The sequence below is a fragment of the Myotis daubentonii genome, chromosome 8, assembly GCF_963259705.1.
Source record: "Myotis daubentonii chromosome 8, mMyoDau2.1, whole genome shotgun sequence".
In the NCBI taxonomy this organism is placed as follows: Eukaryota; Metazoa; Chordata; class Mammalia; order Chiroptera; family Vespertilionidae; genus Myotis; species Myotis daubentonii.
Genome location: NC_081847.1, coordinates 31,162,616 through 31,180,583, shown reverse-complemented (window position 1 = coordinate 31,180,583; position 17,968 = coordinate 31,162,616). Strand labels below are relative to the sequence as shown.

The following is a 17,968-nucleotide window of genomic DNA, read 5'->3' as shown; positions in this document are numbered from 1 at the left end:
CAGGGATTTTCAAAACCACTGGGTTACATATATGCACAATTAGAATGTAGGCCACTTGGAGAAAAATGGGTCCACCCCAGCCTCCATCCCCCAGTGTTTCAGTAGGAAGCACTCAGGGCACAGGGTCTCAGCTGACCACAGCCAGCCCCGGGCCTAACCCTGGAGTGATGCCACTGCCAGGTGTGGAACTGTGAGAAGAAAACCCACATCAGCAGTCACAAGTTAGCCTTTCTTCTCTTTTTGCTTCTAAAACTTCCCCAAATAGGGATGCACCACAAACATATACTTACCTTCCCTGATTATTCACAGCATGTATATGAAAAGCCATCTTGGAGCTGTAGACCCAAAACAAAACAAAACAAAACAAAACAAAACAAAACAAAACAAAACAAAACAAAAGTCAGTAGGCTCTTGCTGACCCCTGGGCTGGAGCCCACCCCAGACACCTGCTGCTGCAGTGCACCTGTACAGGGCCCTCCCAGCACAATGGCCAAGTGTGGGGCCAGCATCTAACTCCTGTCATGGCCCTGCCTCTGTGCAGATTCTCAGGGCTGTCTTGGACAGAGCAGGAGAGAACCATGTGACAGGACTGTTGCCCACTGCAGTCTGGGAGTGACCTTCTACTGACCCAAGGGCTCCTGACATGCTGTCCTGAACCTCCTCTTCCTTCACCACTTTTGGGTCAAGATGCCATCCCTGCTTGGTGTCTGAGCAGAGGCCAGGTCCCATGTTCCTCTCAGGAGATGATTTGCATTTCACTGAGGACCCTTGAACCTGATGCAGTTCGAGGGTCCTCGGTGAAATGACCTTGTGGGGAAAAGGGAGTGAGGCTCTAAGGGACTGGCCCTGGAAGACTCTCCTCCCATTGCCTGGTGTTCTCTCCTTGTTCCTTCTCCAGATAGAGTGGTACACTCAGGCCTAGGGATTGAGAGGTGGCCTGCCCTGGAAAGGCTGAGTGACTTAGGCAAGGCCCTGAGGAAAGGAGGAATGGAATGACTATGTCAGCCACGTTGATGATACAGAGAAGGCTCCACTGCAACAGCAGCTAAAATGTACACACCCAATCACTCTACAAGGTGAGAGGATGAGGAAACAGATGCACAGAGCTCCCTATATTGTCCAAGGCCACACAGCTGGAAAGCAAATGAGCTTCCTGAAATGTAGGCTACCAGGAAAAGATAGTCCAGGCCAGTGCAAGGCCTTAAGGGAACAAACTTCCCATCTCCCTTCCCTCTCATGGCCAGAGTTATAAGACTCAGAGGCCAGAGAAAAGGAGACCTGAATAAGCCTAAAACCTTGCACCAAAGGACCTGGTTCTTTCTTCCACTCCTGGAAGTGCAGAAATAGAATTTTTCTTGTCAGATCAATTGACTGACTTATCTTTCTAAATGTTCCTTCTCACTACCCAGGACTCTAGATGTAAGAAAATGCAAGGCATGCCCTGGCTGGGAGGCTCAGTTGGTTGGAGCGTTGTCCTGTACACCAAAAGGTTGTGGGTTCAATTCCCAGTCAGGGCACGTATGGGAGGCAACTGATCGATGCTTCTCTCTCACATCAATGTTTCTCTCTCCCCCTTCCTCTCTTAAAAAAAAATCAATAAAAACATATCCTCAGGTAAGGATTAAAATTTTTTTTTTAAAAGAAAATGTGAGACATGTATGGTGAGGCACCACAGGGCACATATCAGAAGTGTTCTTAAAGAAACTCCCCAATATCAGTGTCTTTTGATTCCTTTGTTAGAAGTGCACTTAGATGGCCGTAGCCAGTGTTGCTCAGTGGTTGGGTATTTCCCCATATACCAAAAGATTGCTGGATCGATTCCCAGTCAGGGTACATGCCTGGGATGTGGGCTCGATCCCTGGTAGGGGGCATGCAGGAGGCAGCTGACTAATGTATCTCTCTCTCCTTTCCTCTCTCTCTCAAAATCAATACAAAAGCTTTTTTAAAAAAAGTGTGCCTTTTATGGGACAGTGGGTTAAGTTGACTGAGCTACACATAGATCCAATGTGATGTGCCAGGAGATGTGTGATGGAAGACTGCCAAGGAAGCCAAATTCCCAGAGTGTGTAGATCCCGGGACATAGCCAGGCTCAGGGTTTCTACATCTGAGAGGTAGATAAAGCAGTGATTGTCTTCACATACCCAGGACCCTGACCCTAACATACCTCACCACTCCTGTTCCCAGCTTTACCTTTCTAACCTCTGAACTAGGTTTGTCATGTCTCCAAAGGTTCCAGTACTGATCTGCCTCCTATTCCAGTGTCAGGACATGCTTTCTCATATAGTTCGTCCTTCTCTGGCTTCTTGGCCTCTCAAAGCTCTGATCACTCCTTTGGGTCTTTATAACACAGACATTAAAAAAAATTCCTTATAGAAAGTATCAGCCATTGCTTACCGTAGGGCTGCCTTAAACTGCATCAACTCAAAGGAATCTAACTCAGATCCCATGGTCTGCTCAGCTACTTCCTTGGCCTATAAAACCAATAAAAACCAGAAACAATTAGCTCTCACAGCAGGAAAACATAGACATCACTGAAAGAAAGAGGCCTTCTAACATTTGGCCAGGACAAGGCTGTGCCCCTCCCCTCTACGTGGCTACTTTATATACATCAATAGATTAAAGTAAAACACCATGTTAAGGGGAACTGGTGTCAGCTTTCTTCAGGCTGGGTTCACAGGAAACACTCTATTCAGGCAGGTGGGCACTGGAACCTGAACTCCTGGGGAGCTGTAATCAGCTGAGATGGTGCCATTGTGAGGTCTGGAAATGTGCTTTTCCTCCCCTCTCCCCTGGCCCTAGGGGAGGGATTCCTGCCCTCAGAGATTCTGTGCCCAACGCTAAGAAGATTCAAATACCTAGAGTTATAAAAGATTAGTTAAAAAACAAAGGTGTGAGAACTGAGGTCTGCACCAAACCCAAGTCAGTACGAGGGATTCAAGTTGACTGAGGAGGGAGATGGCAAGGAGCTGGTGACTATGCTACAGTCTCTCTGCTATCTACATCATACACAACCTTTCCAATGTCAAATGGCTTCCTTCAGGAAAGGTCCTATTGGCATTGGGAGGCATCAAACCAACTCTTCTCATCTCCTGACTGGGTCAGATATAGGAATCCAACTCAGCAGGGCAGGTTAACCGCAAAACAGCAAGGAAGATAACGGTCAGAGCACGAGAGCACGTGTGCTTGTCTAGGAAGGGCAAGTCAGATTTTCTAATCTTTAGTTACACTGAATTATAGGAAATTAAACTATGTAGCTCAAAATAAACTTACCTAATTTTATTAAAATTCACAGGAGAATAAGATTATATATATACTTTTTAAAAAACTTTAAAAAACTATTAAACTATTAAGTAAAATAATATGCTATAGAACGGTTTTTCTTTAACACAACCAGATATCTACAAAGAAGTGATTAGCTGTCATTCATGACAAGGGCAGCTTGGTCAAGGCAGTGCAGGCAGCACAAGCTCAGCACTTTCAATGCGTCTCTGTCTGGTGCTAGCTCCACAGAGGCCCAAGCTCACACAAAACCGAGTACTACAAAGTGTCCAAAACACACTGAACGACGCCCACCCAGATGGATAGGAAGTCTTACATTAAAATAACTTCTAAGGAAAGAGAAGTATGGTATTTGAATTACCTTTGTTAGACTGGAAGTTTTAGCATAACATGCAATGCCAGCCAAAACAGCCTCAATAACAGCAGCATAGACCTGTGACAAGAGCCTACTTTTAAAACAAAAAAATATGGGTTAACTAACAGCATTACAAGGTTTCATCAAAAGCTGCATGCACGAAAATGACATTCCCTAAGGGACTGATTTTTAAACAGAATGAGAAGTGAAAAATTGGAACCCACTGATTTCTAAACCTTTTAAAAGCCATGTGCCTCATCTGATTTATACTTTTCTCTGTTAAACTATAAGAAAAGCCAGCTCTCATTAATTTTGCTCAAAACACCAACTTTCCCTGTGTGTAATCCAACAGAAGAAAAGTATGTGGGCTCCATGACCCCTCCACTTGCAGGAGCAGCTGCCCAAGGACCCTGAATCCCTTCAGTGTAATGATCCAGACTTGCTGCTTTTCCAGGGACCAACTGCACCACACTGCATGTCCTCTCCCCAGGACTGCTAAAGGCTGGCTGCTACCGGAACCCTCAGGGGGAGACCTCAGGGGGCAAGAGAGGTTGCTCTGGGGAGAAGATGAGCTTCACTTAAATTCAAATGAACAGTTACAGACCACTTTCTAGGCAGCTTACCTGATCTAGAAACTACAGAATGCTTCTGAGAGGGAGCAGTCCCTACCTAAAGTACCCCCTCACCAATCTTGCTCTTTCTTTGATTTCTCACTTCCCAAAGTCTTTGCCAGACTTGGACTGCTACCAATGTCCCCAGAAAATGTAAGTCTGGCTGTCTTTAGGCAGGGTTTCTCAATCTCAGCATTTTGGGACAGATAATTCTCCAGACACTGCCAAACATCCTGGTGGGGCAGGGGGCTGGTGGGAGTGATACAGTTAAATTGTCTCTGGTTGAGAGCCACTGCTTCAGAGGAAGGAGACCCAGAATCTCATTAGGATCATTACAGAGAAAAGAGGCTCATCAGCGAGGCCCTGAAAGGCAAGGGAGGTGGCTAGCAAAGAAGTGACAAGGCCTTCCCTAAGAATATGTCTATTTTTAAGCCTTTGAAACAGGTAAAGGAAGGCGACAGGAGTTTGAAAGGAGGAATGAACACAGAAATGATCTGGTCTAATGCTCTCATCTTACAGAAGAAGCAAGTAGGCCTCTGGAGGTGGAATAAGTTGTCCTAGGACACAGGAAGTTAATGGCAGACGCAGACGCTCTCAGCCTGGTGCTTTCCCCCATGCCATCTCACACTGCCAATTTCCTCCATGGCTCCTTCACCACGCCTCCACATTGTAGGTAAGAGATTTGAGTTGGGTAGAAGCAAAAGGGACAGAAAAAGTACACATAACAAAGTGACGGCTCTAGAGTCATATCCTGACGACTGTGGTGAGGAGACGTCAGAGGGGTATGTCCTGGTAGGAAGGGGTCCAGTAGGGATACTGCCATGAACTTGACCACTTCTAGGGAAAACGAGAATCCTCCACACTTCAACACTAAGGATGAAGCTTTATAGAGACCAACACCAAAGATAGAGAAAGATGACTTTCCTCCCTCCCAACCCAGCTTGATTCAAACATCATTCAGTACTAACATTGATCAGGCCTCCCCCTGTTTGGCCCTCAGACAAGAGCTCAATACAAAGCCACTGAGCTACTAACATGGCCTGGATGGGAGGTCTGGGACCCATGACAAGGGATCTGTGCCTGGATCGTGCTGCTGTTGACATTATTGGGATACCACAAGGCCCAAGTTCCACCAGTCCCCTAATGTGCGCCCAAGCACCCCTTGATACCAGTCCATGAAGCTGGGTACCAATGGATATGGATTAGGAGAAATGTCTAAGAGTCCAGAATGAGGACCCAGTGCAATAGCTAAGTACAGCTGGTACAGAAGCACAAGCAGATACAAAGCAAGACTACACATACCCACCAACCTATCAGAATGTGGTTGACTTGTTGATAAAGAAACCCCCCCCCACACACAAAAAATACACAAACACCATAATTACCACTATACAAAACCTAAATGAATAATTTTTTAAAAATCCAGAAAAAGATACATTAAGATACTACTGTGTAGTGACAAAAAGGAAAAATTATGGAGGATCTTATTTTCTTTTTTCCAAATTTTCTGTAGTGTGATTATATTATCTTCTAAAAAGAAGAAGAGACACCAGACCTTTTCTCTCTCTTCACATGATCAGAGGAAAGGCCACGTGAGAAAGCAACTCAAGGAGAGAGGCCTCACCAGAAACCAACCCAGCTGGCTCCTGGATCTTGGACTTCCAGCCTCCAGAATTGTGAGAAAACAAGTTCTGTGTGTTTAAGCCACACAATCTGTGATGGTTTGTTATGACAGCCCAAGTAGACTAATACAAGAATTATGAGTTAATTTCCCGTTTTTGATTTCCTACTATATGTGTGTGTGTGGGGGGGGGGAGGGAGAAGTCAACACTAGGACATTTCTAAGGCTGCATAGCCTGAGTTCAGACCTGAATTCTGTTTCATAAATCTGAGTGTCAAACCCAGAGTAAACACTTCTCAGACCAGAGGGGGTTTCATATAAATTCTCCCAATGGGTTTCAGGATGTTTTATTTTTAGGAAAGCCCCAATAAAAAAATGCACCATGCAGAAAACATATTAAGAAGAGTTATGCCATTTAAATGTATAGATGTGCAGGTAGGAAGCCTCTGAATTTTGGAGAGCAGCAGCAGATGGCAAAGTTGCAGGGTCTCCAGCCTACACTCCCAGCTGACAGGGGCTGGGTACCTCCGGGGAAATTATACAGCTCTGCTCACCTCATAAAGCAGATGTCCTACCCACTGCTGATCTCAAAAGGAGGTAGACAGGACAGTCCAACTTCTGAGTAACTCAACTTTGAAAAATAGAAAATAAAATAGAAATGAAGACTTACATTTGTTCAGTTTTCTTGGGCAGCTTGTTGTCATCACCTGTGAAAGAGGATCTAATAAGAATGTGATAAGATCACAGGAGATGAAAACACTTCACAAGGAAGCTAGGATTTCTTAATTTAATTCAAAAGAGATGTCAAGAACTACTTTCCCCTCCTTTAAGTTAAATATTGTACGAGCAGAAACGACGGCAAAACCTAGCTTTTCTCAGTATCCTCCTGGACTTCACCCCAGACAATGACTTTGACAGCCCATTCAGCATCACTACTAAATCCCAAAGAAGACACAGAATCTTAGGCTCTGGCATTTTTTTTGCTTTTATTTTAATTTTTTTTAAAGTAGAAGGTATAAGTAAGCAGGTTCAGTTCTGCCTATTCATTTCCTTAATTATCCGACCTAAGTCATGCTTCTTTCAGAGTTTCCTGGCTCATATAACAACATCAAGGAGAAAACCTGGTTTCTGATGTACTGTGGAGCAGTGCTGAGGTCCTCTTAATTCTAGAGCAGTGATTCCCAACCTTTTTTTGGCCATGCCCAACGAAGCATGTCTAAAATCCTGATGCCCCCTGTGACATATAATTCTTTTTCTTTCTTTTTTTTGACATATAATTCTTATTAGAACTCCTATTCACGTGGAGGAAGCCTAAAAGGTGATTAACTTGGTCTATATAAGCTTCCAAAGAACATGGCATCCATGAAAGAGAAAAATAAAAGAACAAAAGGACAGGTGAAGTACTGAAGAAGAAATCACTAAGGAATTGATTAAAAAAATAATAATATGAAATGACATGAAAAAATAGCAAATAAAGTTCCAAACATATAATGGAGAACTGAAATGCCACAATATATGTCACAATATATATTTATATACTGTATATGAGGCCCCTAGAACCATAAGAAATGCAAAAAATTCACTGTTAATAACTCATCCTTGAATTGCCCCCCTTAAAAATTAAATTTCCCCCCCTGGGGGGCATGTGCCCCACGTTGGGAACCACTGGTCTAGAGGTTCTTCTCATTGTCTCTTTGCATATCTACAGCTTCTGGTTACCCCAGAAAGAGGGGCAGCCCTAGTCAGCTTTCTGGATGGACCCACAACATGGATCCCTTGCTCCTGTCAATGTTCTTAGATCCTGGGTATCTTTCCACCATGGTCTTTCTTCACTTTCCTCATAAAAAGAGCTGGGTGGGCACCTGGCTGAGTCATCCAAACTCCCAATGCAGCCCACACCTCCTGTTACCTCCACCTAGGACTTACTCATCTTTGCTTTCCTCTGACACTGAGCACCTGGTCTTACAAATGGTTAGACCTGATATATGTTGAGCTAATAGTTTTTTCTCCTGAAATACATCCTGCAAGAAATGTGTTAAGCACATCAACCCTCCATTTGCAATCAGAGAGGGAGTTTGGAGGGCTACACATTGGGCATCATGAGCTTCTGAGCAAAGCAGTAAATCATGAGTCCACTTCTGGTTCATGGGAGGAACTATTCATTAAGTTGATGAGAAGACAACTTATAGGGGCTTACCCAAGTAAGGAACATGAGTAGCTCCAAAAAAGTATGTTCTTGAACAAGCAAGGGGTCCCTTTGGTGAGACGCACTGTGCCACCTGGATGTCAGAAAAAAGTAAAAGTAAACAAGGAGCAGGGATTTAGGTGTGTATGACTAGAGAAACAAGAAGTGTATTACTTAATGGCAATCATTTTTATTTGGTCAACAGCTGATTTATTTTTTTAAAGGCATAGCGGAAAAGATCACCTTTAAAAGTTGTTTTTCCAAGGTACCTTGTGTGAATGTGGGCCTTTTTTAACCTTAGCAATATTGTGAGGTGGCTATAGAGTACTCAGTCAGTCCGTGATGCTAATGAATTCACAACTTAGAAGAAAAAATGGCCAGGCATGGCGTATCAGGTAGCAGGAACTGAGGTAAATAGGCTTTAATATAAGGATTTATGTTGATCTGACAGGGAGTTGGGTTGTTGTGTTTAATGTTTTCTGTAGCTGCAGTTGCCAGGGGCTTCAAGTTCCTCTAGTGTCACTGTATTTGTCTCCCCTGTTGTCTTGGGTTTCCATAAGAACGCCTCCTTAGACAGTGTGCACCCTCCCTTTACAAAGCAGCAAGATCCTGAGAGCATGCCCATTCATGTGGCCTTGTCCCCTACTGGCTTGGAGACATATCTGGAGTCTCAGTCCAGAGGTAATTGGGTCTCATGTTCTCCAAATTCTAATTTAAAAATAATAGTGCCTACTTCCCAGCTTTCTTGATTGTCAGAAACATTCTGAAAATATTTAAAATTCCATTATAATAGCACAGATTTATAATCATTACAGTCTCACATTTCAGTCTGCTTCCCTTAAAAGAATGTAGCTGACAATATACCATCAAAGGCAAAAATCTGCTCCCTGACACCCTCAATAAAAGGGCTGTGATCCTCAAGGTTTATGACATAAATTTGGGCTTGGAATGATTGGCTATTTTCAAGAAAATTTAAAATTTTTATTCTATTGATGATACTATTCTTACAATTTAAAGAGTTGGGTTTGTGAAAGTATTTTTTAGCCTTTTTGCTTCAAATATTTAATAATTAAATATGATGCTTTCAAATAACTACTACTTATATAAAAACTAGAGCCCAGTGCATAAATTCCTGCACGGGTGGGTGGGGTCCGGCCCCAGTTGGAGCAGATCAGGGGCCAGGCCTGTTGGGAGGAGGAGATGGCGGGAGGTTGGCCGGCTAGTTCACCCCATCGGGCTGCAGGAGGTTGGCTAGCCAGCCCTGCCCCCTATTGGGGTGGCGGGGGCGATCAGGGGTGGGGCTGGCCAGGGGGAGGGGCTGCAGGAGGTTGGGGTAGGGGGGGCAAGCAGGGGTGGGGCCAGACGGGGGAGGGGGAGGGCTGCGGGCCAACTGGGGTGGGAGAGGCCAATCAGGGGTGGGGCAGCTGCCAGGAGGGGCTGCGGGAATTGGCCAGCTGGCCCCACCCCCAGATCGGGCTGGTTTGCTGGCCAAAGTGGCATCATAGTGACCAGTCGTTCTGGTTGTTATAGCATCCGGTGGCTGGCTTTTTATATATATAAATAGTTTCAAATCACTTCTTTTCACTCCAACTTCACATTCAAGGTTAAATCAACACACTCACATAAAATGTTCCTTTTATCAAATTATCAGGCAGTTAAACCACTCACCATGTGTTTGGCAAAGCTCCCACTGGGACCAGTGTTGCGTACCAGGTGCCCTTCAGAGGGGAAGTTAAAGCTGCCAGTGTTCAGGTTTTCTCGTGTGGAGTGATTACCAAAGAGAACAAATGGTTGTCTATTAGGGCTAGAGTGACAAATTAAAAACATGTGATTAGAAAAGACTCCTGGCTTGGGCACCTTCCCAGTGAGTGAATTCTCAGGCTTTTCTAAGTGGCATCATGCAGTCTCAGCAAAGTGGTCAGTTATCATCCACCTAATGCTCCTTGCTGGTTTGGAAGGGATGCCAGATGTCACGGACTCCTCCTATTGACACATTCAAATTAGTCATTTAGGGACATAACTAAACCCAAGTCAGGTTTTTATTTTCAGCTTGTTCTACTTCCTCTTTAAAAAAAATATTTTTATTGATTTCAGAGAGGAAAGGAGAGTAAGAGAGAGCTAGAAACATCAATGATGACAGAGAATCATTGATTGGCTGCCTCCTGTCCGCTCCCTACTGGGGATCAAGCCTGTAACCCGGGCATGTGCCCTGACTGGGAATTGAACAGTGACCTTCTCATTCATAGGTCTTTGCTCAACCACTGAGCCACACTTGTGGGGCTTGTTTTACTTCTTGATGACAAAGTTCAATAAATTTGCAGTGATGGAGCAAAATCCCAGTTTTATAAAGTAGCATTTTAATAGAAATATAAATTTTAGAGAATGATAGCAGTTGTGATACTCAGACTGCAGACTGACTGACTACAATAGAGCCCTTAGCAATTCCTGAGTAACTTTCAGGAGGGAAGGAGGAGAGTAGGGTTGCAAGTTTTCTATTAAAGACCTATCTGCCCCTGTACCCAGTGCCTTCTTCCCTCCTCCCTTGGCTAGATTGGTCTTTTTTTTTTGTGTGTTTTTGTTTTGTTTTGTTTTCAATTTCTACTCACTTCTCAACCCACTTCAGTTGGCACCCCTTAGTCAATTAATTCAAATTGCTCTTGCAAAAGTCACCAAATGCCTTTCATGCAGCATACTGGAAACCTAATGGACAGTTGTTAGCTTGCCCTTTCTTGGTCTCTTAGAAGCACGTGACCCCCCCCCCCCCCCCCCCCCCCGCAAAAGCTGTTGCTTCTCAATCTCCTTCATCAGTCCTTCTCCTCCTCTACCTGGCCTCTGCATATTCCTAAAAGTTTTACCTTCAGCTGTTTGCTCCCTCTTCTCCTCTCTCATGATCCACCCTCACCTTCCAGTTCTTGTGTGGAGTGATTACCAGAGAGAACAAATAGCTGTCTATTAGGGCTAGAGTGGCAGTAAGTAAATAGCACCATCATCTATCCAGAGGCTGAGCCAGACCTGAGAGGCCTCCTTGACTTCTCCTGCTCCCTCACCTCTAAACCCAATCAACAACACAAATTCACCATTTCCATTTCCCTCCACCTACATGGCCACAAGCCTAGACCATGCTGCCATTGTTTCTTCCCTGGACAACTGCAATGCTTCCATGTAGTTGCCCTGCTTCCACTCTCGCCCTCCTATAGCCTATTCTCTACATTGCAGTGAGAATGATCTTTAAAACATGCAAAGCCTTTATGTTATTTTCAGAAGAAAGGGTGAAACCTTTCACATGACCAACAAAAACTTGCATGGCCTATCCTGGCCAACTTCTTTAGGTCTGTGTAAGGGCACTCTGCCCCAACTCCCATACTCCAGCCAAACTCATCTTCTCTTATGTTCCCATCTCAGGACCACTGCTTTTCTCTCTTCTCTCAATTGTCTATACTCATCATTCAGATCTTCTCCCAAAGGTCACACTCTCCAGTTATGGTCATCATAGTACCATGCTCTTTTTCCTTTCATAGCACCAAGCAGAGTTTGTAATTATATATTTCTTTTTTAAAATATATTTTTATTGATTTCAGAGAGGAAGAGAGAGGGATAGAGATAGAAACATCAATGATGAGAGAGAATCACCAATTGGCTGCCTCTCGCACACCCTCTACTGGGGATCGAGCCCACAATCCAGGCATGTGCCCTTGACCAGAATCAAACCCTTCAGTCCGCAGGCCACCGCTCTATCCACTGAGTCAAACCAGCTAGGGCTGTAATTATATTTCTTTGTGAGGTTGCTTGTCTAATGTCTTCTTTCTCCACCACACTATACATTCCATGAGGGCAGAGACCACGTCTATTTTATTTTTTAACCATGTATCTCTTACTTATTATTCATATGTTCTCAATAAATATTGAATGATGAAAGGTTATTTTTAAAACATAGTTCTGTTATGGGCCAAATGTTTGTGTCCCAATAAATTCATGTTAAAATTCTCACCCCCAAAGTGATGATATTAGGAAGCAGGACGTAGGGGAGGTAATTAGCGCCTAAGAATGGATCCCTCATTAAAGGGATTATAGAAGAGGCTCTTATAAAAGAGGTTCTAGAGCAGCCGTGGGCAAACTACGGCCCATGGGCTGGATCCGGTCCGTTTGAAATGAATAAAACTAAAAAAAAAAAAAAAAAAAGACCGTACCCTTTTATGTAATGATGTTTACTTTGAATTTATATTAGTTCACACAAACACTCCATCCATGCTTTTGTTCCGGCCCTCCGGTCCAGTTTAAGAACCCATTGTGGCCCTCGAGTCAAAAAGTTTGCCCACCCCTGCTCTAGAGAGATCCCTAGCCTTTTCTACCATTGAGGTTACAGATAAACAACAGTCATCCTCACCAGACACTGAATCTGCCAGCACCATGATCAAAGACATCCCAGCCTCCAGAACTGTGAGAAATACATGTGTTTTTGTTTGTGTATAAGCCACCCAGTTTATGGTATTTTTGTCATAGCAGCTAAAACAGATTGAGAGTTTCCTCTATCATCTAAGCTTTCCTTAAATTGCTCTTAGTGTATATCATGTGGAAAATTCTTTGCATTTCTTTTCATTACTCTTAAAAATACTCCTTAAGCTTCAGGCCAATAGGACTCTTAAAAGTAAACATGACTGATTTTTCTTCTGAAGCTTAATTCAAGCTAGGTGACACTTTGGGCAGAAAAAGATGACTGAATCCCAGCCAGGGTAATTTGTCTCACTATCAGACTGGATTGGAATTGGGGAAGAAAAGAGAGGAAAGATCTATTCCCATTTATCCATCAGAGGAACTATCCCCTCCTGATTATCGTGACAAGAGTGGTGCTGAAGGAAACATATCAAAGAAAACAAAACAAATGCGTATGTACCCTCACAGCTCCCATGTCTTCCTGGAGCAGTACCTTTATGACTAGATGATGCCACTTATTCCTACAAGCCACTGCCCAGCCCTTGCACATTCTGCTTCCTCTAGCTTTCCTGGGCTGGGATGGAATAAAAAATTCCTTTCTTTAGGTTTCAGCAAGCTACAATGTTCTAAAAGCTAGTTCACAGTAAAACTATATTTTTAAAAATACTGTCAGGCTGATGTGGCTCAGTGGTTGAGCGTTGACCCAAGAACCAGGAAGTCAGGGTTCAATTCCCAGTCAGGGCACATGCCTGGGTTGCAGGCTCGATCCCCAGTAGAGGGCATGCAGGAGACAGCCAATTGATGTTATTGATATTTCTCTCTCTCTGTCTCTCCCTTCCTCTCTGAAATCATTTAAAAAAATACAAAAATATAAAAGCAGTGAAACAATTTTACAGAATATGGATTTCTTACCCTGTGATGACTAAAGTCAACTCATATTTTCATAATTCTAGCTTCTAGACTCAGATGCTCCTCCACCTCCACCCTTCTTTGTCAACCCCATTTTTTCTATTACCATTTACCTTTCTTTCCCAAGAACCTTACCTGTTTTCAGTGATATGGCTAGAGATCATTCCATGACTGAAATAACTTCTGAATGGCTAAAAAAGAAGCAAACATTGTACATGTTAAGATCATAATCTTATAAAACAATCACAAAACCTCTCATGTATATTTGTATGAACTAGTATGTATAAATATACACTGAGTGGCCAGATTATTATGACCACCCCACCAGTACTTTGTTGAGCCACCTTTTGTCTTCTAAACTGCGGCAATTCTTCTTGGCATTGACTCCACAAGATGTTGAAAGGTGATGCGAGGAATCTGACACCATGCCTGATGAATAGCACTGTCCAGTTCTGTGAGATTTGATGGTTGTGGAACCAGCTACCTGATGGCTCTTTTAACTTCGTCCCACAAATGCTCAATTGGATTGAGATCTGGTGATTGTGGGGGCCACCTAAGCAAGGTAAAGTCTCCCTCATGTTCTTGAAACCACTCCTGCACAATACGAGCACCGTGGCACGGCACATTGTCCTATTGGAAGAAGCCATCTCCATTGGGATATGCCATCAACATGATAGGATGAACTTGATCAGCAATGATACTTAGGTATGTTGTGCTATTCAGACGTTTATAATGCTCTGGCCCTCTAGCAACTTCAGAGGGAAATTATAGCTAATTTGCCTACAAACATCAGGTGGTCATAATAATATGGCCACTCAGTGTATATGCACATAGTTTGTGTGTGGGGGTATGTGGAGAGAGATGTATGTTTGTAGGTTATCATAAGAACATGGAAGAACATATGTGGTGGATAGTAAAATGAATTTTGGGGACAGGTAGCAAAAAAAAAAGCAAAGAAGAAATGACAAGAGGCTGCAAAAGAAAGAAAAAAGAAAGGTAAAGAAAAGAAATTCTTGTCAAATTTTATACTTTTTAAACGACTGAAAGGAAATTGGAACAACCACCATCTATGGTCCAAGTTACTAACCACGTGGGAATCTTTTCTTTTATTAAAAATTTTTCCTTATATTGTCAATAAAAGAATATATGTTAATTCTAATTACTGAAAATCGCAATGAGGAAGAATCCAAGGAACTTAAGGAGTACACTGACAGTTGCTGTGCATAGTGCTAGGTTTAACATTAATCAAAAATTGATATGTGGGTTCAAAAATTTAATCTCCTTAACTGACACCTATTGCCCTCCCCTCCCCGATTATATAACTAATATATGTTTATTTTAGAATACAATAAAAACCACATACCATCTCTAAGAACTGTTAACATTCTGGTACATTTTCTTCAAATCTTTTTTTTATGGTACATCCATATAATATATTATTGTACCAAAGTTTACTAAATAGCCTTTTATTCCTAGAAATTTACATTGCTACTAACTCATCTACACTGATAAAAGAGAAACATGTAAATTAACCATCACTCTGCTACACCCACCAGCCAATCAGGAGCGAGTATGCAAATTAACACAGCTAAGATGGCAGCAGCCATGTAGCTGAAGCAAGCAGGAGGCTTGGGTTGCCCCCAGCGATGGAGGAAGCCAAGCTTCCCACCTGCCCTGGCTGGCCCTGGGCTCCGCTCAAGGCTACAAAGTTTCAATTACAGAAGATAAATAAATCCCAGATACCTGCTTCCAGCCCACCCTAGCCTCTGCTCAAGGAGGCACTGAAAAAAAAAGAAAAAGAAAAGGAGAGGCTGGGAGCTTGGGTCACTGGGGGGTATGGCCAGCCTGAAAACGGCCATCAGCCCCTCACCCAGGCTGGCCAGGCACCCCAGAGGGACGCCCCCCCTGAACCCTGAAGGGGCAGTGGGCAGCCTGAAAATGGCTCTCAGCCCCTCACCCAGGCTGGCCACACCCCCATGGGGTGAGGATCCCTGCTGGAGGGCTTGGCCAGCCTGAAAACAGCCCTCAGCCCCTCACCCAGGCTGGCCAGGCACCCCAGTGGGGACCCCCACCCTGAAGGGGTTGTGGCCAGCCTGAAAACGGTTCTCAGCCCCTCATCCAAACTGGCCAAGCACCTCAGCGGGACCCCCACCCTGATCCAGGACACACTTCAGGGCAAACCAGCCAGCCCCCACCCATGCACCAGGCCTCTATCTATACTAATAAAAGGGTAATATGCTAATTAGATTGGGAGACCTTCCAGGAGACCTTCCAGACGTTCTTCTGGACAAAGCCATGGTGGCAGGGCCGAGGTAGAGGCGGTTAGAGGCCAAGAGGGCAGGGCAGTTGTGGGTGATCAGGCCAGGATAGGACAGCAGTTGTGGGTCATCAGGCTGATGGGGGGCGGGGCTGTTGGGGGTAAGCAGACCAGCAGGGGGGCCAGTTGGGGGCAAGCAGGCCATCAGTGGGGGTCAGTTGGAGGTGATCAGGACAGCAGGGGGGGCAATTTGGAGTGAGCAGACCAGCAGGGGGGGCAGTTGGGGGTGAGCAGGCCAGCGGCAGGGGGCAGTTGGGGGCAAGCAGGCCGGCAGGCAGAGTGGTTAGGGCAATCAGGCAGGCAAGCAGGTGAGCGGTTAGGAGCCAGCAGTCCCGTATTGTGAGAGGGATGTCTGACTGCCGGTTTAGGCCCGATCCCTGTAAACCAGCAGTAGGACATCCTTCGAGGGGTCCCAGATTGGAGAGGGCGCAGGCTGGGCTGAGGGACACCCCGCCCCCCTGTGCACAAATTTTGTGCACTGGGCCACTAGTATAATAAATAATACTGTAAGAACTTTGCAGAACTTTTAACTGCATTTCTGATTATTTCCTTAATGCAGATCAGGAAATTCAATTATAGGGTAAAATGCCAGAACTAAATATGCCAAATTGTTTTTCAAAAAAGTTTTATCAATGTACAGATCCACTTACAATTATATGACTATGCCTATTTCAGGGTATCACCCTAAGCACTGTCCATTAAATGTCCACTTAAAAATATATTTGTCAAGTTGATAAATGAAAAATGGTACCTCATTATTGTTTTATTTTACATTTCTTTGATTTTTACTAGTAATGAAGTAGGTTATTTCAGATATGTTCAATGAACATTTGGATTTCCCTTTGGTAATTTACTGTTATTTACATCCTGTAGATGTTTATCAATTGGAGTTTTGGTACTTGTCTTACTTATTTGTAAAGCCTATTTACATATTAAAATAATAATAGCTTAAAATGTACTGAGGGGTTTACTATCTGGACTGTGATAGGCATTTAAATGTATTATCTCAAATAATCCTCATCACAACTTATGCAGTTCATTCTATTATTAACCCCTCTCTGGAGAAGGGTTGGCTAAGACACAAAAGTTAATTAAGTGGTCCCAGGTCACAGAGTTAGTGTGAACCGAATAGTTGGGATTCTAACTGAGTAGGTATTTGGGAAAAAAAGGTAAAATTAGATCCACACACATACAAGAATCCCAAATGAATTATGGACCTAAATTTTAAAAATTAAACCATACAATTTCCAAAAAGGTGAGTTCCTGGTTAAACTTAGATGAAAGCCTTTACTTATACGATTCAAAGTCCAGAGGGAATATAAGGAAATATTAATAAATTTACATAAAAATAAAAAAGTGTGCATGACCAAAAAAAAAAAAAAAGAAAGAAAAAGGAATTGATGAACACTGAGGAAATATCTGAAATACATATCACAGACAAAAAGTTAATAACCTAAACATATAAAGGACTCTTTAAAAGTAAGGGACAAAAGACCTAAAACCTAGGCTCTCCATTTCAGTTAATATTGTAAAATGTTAAAATGGGAAAAAACATGAAAATAAAATATAAAATGGCCTTCAAACAAAATGCAAATTAAAATAATACCAAGATGCCCTGGTAGCGTAGCTCAGTTGGTTAGAGCATCATCCCAATAAGCCAAGGTTGAGGGTTTGAACCCCAGTTGGGGAACATACAAAGAAACAACCACCCTTGCTGGTTTGGCTCAGTGGATAGAGCGTTGGCATGTGGACTGAAGGGTCCCAGGTACGATTCCAGTCAGGGGCACATGCCCAGATTGCGGGCGCAATCCCTAGTGGGGGATGTGTGGGAGGCAGCCGATCAATGATTCTCTCTTATCATTGATGCTTCTCTCTCTCTCTTCCTCTCCCTTCCTCTGTAAAATCAATAAAAAAAGAAACAACCAATGAATGCATAAGTAAGTGCAACAACAAATCGATGTTTCTCTTACTCTCTCTCTCCTCCTTCTTTCTCTAAAATTAATAAAAGATACCATTTCTTATCTACAAGATTGTAAAAAATTAAAAAGTATAACAACACATTCAACTGGTGAGACTGTGGTGGAACAGGCACTTGCATGTATTGCTGGTGGGCATGCAAATTGGTACAACCCTTCTAAAGGGAAATTTGGCAATATCTAACACAACTACAATATCTAACACAACTTTTGACCCAGCAATCCCATTACTAAGTATACAAATCTCCAACAATATTAAAATACATAAGCACAGTTATTTACTA

General features: G+C 43.3%; 1 protein-coding gene across 3 annotated transcripts in view; it reads right to left on the bottom strand.

The window, feature by feature from the left end:
- Window positions 1-17,968, bottom strand: part of DNAAF9 (dynein axonemal assembly factor 9) — a 137,247-nt gene that overhangs the window by 67,183 nt on the left and 52,096 nt on the right. For 2 of the 3 annotated variants that reach the window (XM_059705665.1, XM_059705663.1), the window contains 7 exons: window positions 13,527-13,582; window positions 9,720-9,855; window positions 8,064-8,145; window positions 6,537-6,573; window positions 3,641-3,728; window positions 2,395-2,471; window positions 291-335 (listed from right to left, as the gene is read on the bottom strand). In XM_059705665.1, the coding sequence (XP_059561648.1) occupies window positions 291-335; window positions 2,395-2,471; window positions 3,641-3,728; window positions 6,537-6,573; window positions 8,064-8,145; window positions 9,720-9,855; window positions 13,527-13,582 (521 nt within the window). The remainder of the gene's footprint in view (window positions 1-290; window positions 336-2,394; window positions 2,472-3,640; window positions 3,729-6,536; window positions 6,574-8,063; window positions 8,146-9,719; window positions 9,856-13,526; window positions 13,583-17,968) is intronic. The other variant, XM_059705664.1, reaches the window with a different exon arrangement.